The following is a 5,518-nucleotide window of genomic DNA, read 5'->3' as shown; positions in this document are numbered from 1 at the left end:
AGCCACTCGCTTTTCCGAAGCAGTCGAGGATGCAGGAGATGGCACGAAGTTTCCACTATTCAGAGAAATTAAGAAATTCGAATTTCCACTTTTCGAAGAAATTAAGAAATTCGAATTTCCACTTTTTTTGCAAAAAAAGTTTAAAAAATGGTAAAACCGCAATAACTTTTGCATACGACGTCGAAAAAAAACGTATAATATATCAAAAAAATCCTGGGAAAAAGTTACATCCGAATTCACCAGGGTTTACCCGGTTAGCTAATTTTTAGATTCTCAAAATTCCAAATGAAAATACAAAAGCAGGAAGATTTTAGTTTTTTCTATAAATTAAGTATTATATATTTTTTTAATTTTTTAAAACCTAAAATTAATAATTTCATTCTGCATAAAGATTACTATCATTTTTACCCAATTTTTAGATTTTCAATTTTTTAGATTTTAGGTTTGGCAAAAAAAAAAAATTAATTAATAAAATTAAAAATAATACAAATTAAAAAGTTAATGTTTATTTATTTATTCAATATTATTATTACATCATTACTTTTGTTTATTAAAAGAATTATTTGAAATTCAAACACTAAAGAAATGTGACATCGATCAACATGTTAATAGGATTGATATGATACTACTATCACATACATGCGCGCGAAGCACTTGGATGCGAACGGAATGGAACTCGGATGTTAAGCGTGCTAGAGGTGGAGTAGTGGGAGGATGGGTGACCGAGCGGGAAGTTTGACCAAGAGTAAGTAATTTGACTAGAGATAAGTGTAGTCAGAGATAGAGACTAAGCTATGCAAATAACTGAAATAAGAGAAATTATGAGAAAAAAAAAGAAAAAAAAACGGAGTGAAAAAAATTTAGAAATCCAAATGAATTAAAAAAATTGACGAAATAGCCTTTAGTCCCGGTTGGGGACACCAACCGCGACTAAAGGTCCTTCGCCCAGGCGCACGGTAGCCGCCCACGTGGACGGGCCTTTAGTCGCGGTTCGTAAGCAACCGCGACTAAGGGGGGACCTTTAGTCGCGCTTAATTAGTCGCGGTTGCGCAACCGCGACTAATGGCAGTTGCGAACCGCGACTAAAGGCCATTTTTCTACCAGTGATGTTTAATTCCAAATAATTGAACAAACTCAGGGTCCCCCCATGGCATGTCATCTGCCGCCTGTCAATTGAGAAGAAGAAATGAAAGAATCAAATGCTGGCTTGAATGTTGCGACCGGCATTTTTGCTGGAAGTTTTGGCAGCGGCGCCTCGAACCGTAGCACATTGAGAGCCTGCTTCATGGAGGGCCTCATGTTGTGGTCAGGGTGCGCGCACCAGAGACCGACCACCATCACGCACCCCAGCTCCCGTTCATCAAACTCCATGTTTAGGCGTACATCGGCCGTGTCAATAAACCTCCCGCTTTCACAAGAATCCCAGACCCATTGCACTAGATGGATCATGCCCTCTTCTTCTTGTTCTCCTCCCCGAGCAACTGCGGGTCGCCTACCACATGCAATCTCGAGAAGCACAACACCAAAGCTATAAATATCGGACTCAGCACTGGTCCTCCCAGTGACCATACACTCAGGGTCCATATAGCCCATAGTTCCTGCAAGACCTGTCGTGTACGGACCTCGTCCGTGGTTGACGAGCCTAGCAAGCCCAAAGTCATCGAGTTTTGTGCTGAAGGACGCATCTAGCATTATATTGCTTGGTTTGACGTCTCGGTGCAGAACACATTGCTCCCATTCCTGATGCAGGTACAAAAGCGCAGAGCCTAGTCGAAGTATGACTTCATATCTGCATGAGAAAACAGTTCCACGAAATTAATAGCAAGCACTTGTGAAGACACTATAATCGCCAACACACCACCAAGCATATAAAGTAGTATGAATGTGTAGGATTGAGGGTGATGATACTAACCTGACCGACCATGGTAGGATGTTGTCTGCGTCGTGTAGATGAGTGTCAAGGCTGCCATTGGACATGAGCTCGTAAACTAGGAGCAGCTCACTTCCAGCATGACACCAACCGATGAGCTGCACAAGGTTCCGGTGCCGAAGCCGACTGATGATCCTCACCTCCGAGATGTACTCTTTCTTCCCCTGCTTAGACCCCTTGGACACCCTTTTGATTGCAACCTCAAGGTTTTGTTCAGTTAGGAATCCTCTATACACCGAGCCGAAGCCGCCTTCACCGAGCTTCCGCTCATCAGAGAAGTTGTCTGTTGCACTAGCGAGGTCCCTATACCGGAATCGTTTTGGTCCGGTTCCTTGCTCGAAGTCATCTTCCATTGCCAGCTCATCGTCGAACACATCACCCTCTTCAAATATTTTATTCCGGTTACGACGTCGCCATACAAAGAGGCAGATGAAGATGCCTAGCACCAGAATGACCAAGAAGGATGCCGAACCGACGGAGAGACCAACCACAAGCCCTGGTTTAGGATTACCATCAACCTATCATTATGTCGCCCCAACAAGCCTACATATTTTTATACAACTATGATAGAGCATGGAAGATGATGAAGACTTACTTGGTGGCGTTGGAGGCGTCGACGGCGGCAGCTCAGAGTCAGTTATACGCGGCATGGGGGTTGGCGGTGTCCTTTGAGGCGGCATGGTAATGTTCAACGCACCGAGCTTGTACCTTAGGTAGCAGTTGTACCCCTTGATGGCACCTCCACTGTTGTTCGGGAACAGTTCCGACGCCCATTGAGTGTACATTGAAATACACCTGTTGCACTCGCTTGGCGCCAGGTCCCTTGTGCACTGAGCCAGCCCGGATATCACGTCCGTGCCCAGCAGCGAGTCATTGTACGGTAGGCTGAGGTAGTGCATCCGCGGTGACAGGTCACCGGCCCTTTCCATGAGCTCTTCCATCAGCGGGGAACGCGCCTCGACCATAGTATCCATGTCCGTGGCATACGGATAGGACCGAAAGATGATACTGTAGGGGTCAATGCCATAGGTGACCTCATCACCAAAGAAGTTGAAGCTCGAGTAGCGGAGCATGCACGCGTCGTACATGGCGCTAACGTCCCGGCTGCCACGGCACACCGTCGTGACCCCTGCCGGCGCCAAGGCGAGGCAGTCCAAGCACTGGGTGGTGCTGCTGTCGGCGTAGCACATGATAAGGCCGAAGACCTTGTCGGGCTCTGTCCCAACCGTACTGGTATTGAACCAGTCATTGCTGGCAGCAGCGCTCGAGAGGGTGGAAAGCAGCTGCTCCAGGTTCTTCTTGAACTGGCTGCCGTCGGTGTAGTTACCGGTTCTCGAGCATAAACTATCAATGAGCTCGCTTCCCTCAGAAACTGCGGCACCGCAGAGCGATGCAACCACGGCTAGAAGAGGGAGGGGGGCACAGCGGGAAGCCATGGGTGGATGATGATTGATGGCCGTCAGGCCCAGATGCCGTTTTATCTGCCTGGAGAGACCTAGCTAGAAAATGGTATGCTTCGCTCTCGTTCCATGTATTTACCTCTTTCCTAGTTGATGTTCCTTCACGACCAGCTCCTTGTAGTATAACTGAGCGAATTCATTTCATTTCTCTGACCAGCCCACTTGATGGTGACTTGCTGACATGCGCAAATTTCTGAAGATCGTAATTGGTTAAACAAATCAAGAGACTTGGTACAGGGTGCCACTTCTATATATACTCAGCCAATCGGACGGAGAAGAGGACTAGCTAGCATCATCTTTTTGACAATGCAGGTACATTTCATAAACTTCTCAAATTAAGTAACAGTACTACTTAGAAAGTTCTACGCGTCATTATTTGCCGGCTACAATTCGTTTAGTAGTATAAGCTAATTCAGAGCATGCCAAGTGTCATTCATTTGGATGATATACACCGATGCATACCTGCCGGCGAAGCACTGAAGCCTACCTTTCTTTATCCTTTGTGGACCGTGGAGCACATGAGGAATGAAAGTGTTTGACGCCTGAATCTTCATGACAGCATATAACTGATTGACCAGAAAAATGAAGTACATTTCACTACTCATATGCTTCGTTCAGAAAAGAACTTTTCCTTTCAACTTAATTGGTATCATCAGGCATGCGCGGAGTAACGCAAACGACGTACGGTCTCAAGGCGCTGACTGACGATGACACAGTTGTTTGCAGAAACCGTGTTACAAAGTTAGCTGTTTTCAGTTCAGTTTTGACAGTTTGTCTGTTTCGCCAGTAGCTAGTTTTAGCCGTTTCTGTCTTGCCCTTGGCAACGACCAGAGTGAGTCTAATGCCTTCACGAACTGCTTGTGTGATGGCAAAAGATAACCGGATCGTGACGATCAGAAAACTGGGAATAAAACGAAAGAAAAGCAGCAGAAAAGCTGTGCAAGCTAACACAGCAAACACTCTTGTCTCTAAAGTTCATCCTGTGTTCCTATTCTTTTTCCGAGCGACGCTGAGAGAAATCTTAGCTGGCATTTGGTAATATGCATCTATAAATGCTTTGCAACTAAAGAAAGCCACATTCCACTAGCTTGAGTGAAGATCTATGCCACTAGATCCATCGAACAAGTCAACAATAATCTAATCTAAATTAAACTTTGCAATTATGATCAATTTGTGTTCTTAATCGTAGAACTGAAGGTTGGAACAAATAACCGAAGTACACACGAATGCGTAGTACAGTTGTGCTGAAACTGAAGTATAGCAATGTTCATCCTTAGTGAAACCCGAAGTATAATGTACGCTAGGAACCTGAAGTACAACTACGTTTGAAATCTAAGTACAAGCAAAGTACACTTTTAATAGTTTTGGAAATACACCCAAGAAAAAATATCACAGAAGGCTAGGGGACCAAGAAATGGCTCCCCTTCATGTCCAACTTCGTCCTTGAGAAGATGTGCTAGTTGATCAAATCCCGCGTTGGAACTGATATGGGCTTCAAAAAAGTCCATCAGCCGCTGATAAGGCTCTCCTTGGGCATCGTGGAGGGGATGCTAGCTCTACTCAAGTGTACAACCACCCGAGGATGTGGAGGATGAGGTGGCACACCACTAGCAGACTCTAAGACTTGAGCGGAGCTCAATGTTGTGAGGACACCAAATCTATCATCTTGGAGAGCGAGCAATGCCGTGGGCCGGTTACTCTTAGCGCACTATCTTCCGTGTTTGTTGCACATCGTCATCGATCACTATAATGCACAACTAATACGTTGTCATCCTTTCTTGGGATCACTTCAAGGCCGCGAAGTTCTTGAACCATCCCATCACCAACTACACAGAGATGCATATAATCTTGTCCTTCGGCCTCGCCACTTGCAAGTTCGCCATGAGCTGAAGTGAGCCCCTGGGTATACCTACACCTATGCCTACCACCACACATGATCCTCTGGCTCACGACCTACATGGCAGGTATTACTACAATTTATTGTAGATCTGTGGTGGCCTTGGTTCATGGGGTTGTGATGCATGGATGGAGGTGATGACAATGGTTATGACATGATGATATTGATGATGATGATGATGCACATTTTGGTTGTAGCTAGGGCTTGCAAACTACTCATGGCCAGTATATT

General features: G+C 45.4%; 1 protein-coding gene across 1 annotated transcript; it reads right to left on the bottom strand.

The window, feature by feature from the left end:
- Window positions 1-1,155: 1,155 nt before the first annotated feature.
- On the bottom strand, window positions 1,156-3,366 carry LOC124658184 (L-type lectin-domain containing receptor kinase IX.1-like). Its single transcript, XM_047196597.1, has 3 exons — window positions 2,490-3,366; window positions 1,913-2,426; window positions 1,156-1,789 (listed from the first exon to the last, which is right to left on the bottom strand). The coding sequence occupies exons 1-3, from the start codon at window positions 3,364-3,366 to the stop codon at window positions 1,156-1,158; spliced, it is 2,025 nt and encodes a 674-aa protein (XP_047052553.1).
- Window positions 3,367-5,518: the final 2,152 nt, after the last annotated feature.

This window comes from Lolium rigidum, chromosome 5 (assembly GCF_022539505.1).
Source record: "Lolium rigidum isolate FL_2022 chromosome 5, APGP_CSIRO_Lrig_0.1, whole genome shotgun sequence".
Taxonomy (NCBI): domain Eukaryota; kingdom Viridiplantae; phylum Streptophyta; class Magnoliopsida; order Poales; family Poaceae; genus Lolium; species Lolium rigidum.
This window is presented reverse-complemented; position numbering and strand designations above follow the sequence as displayed.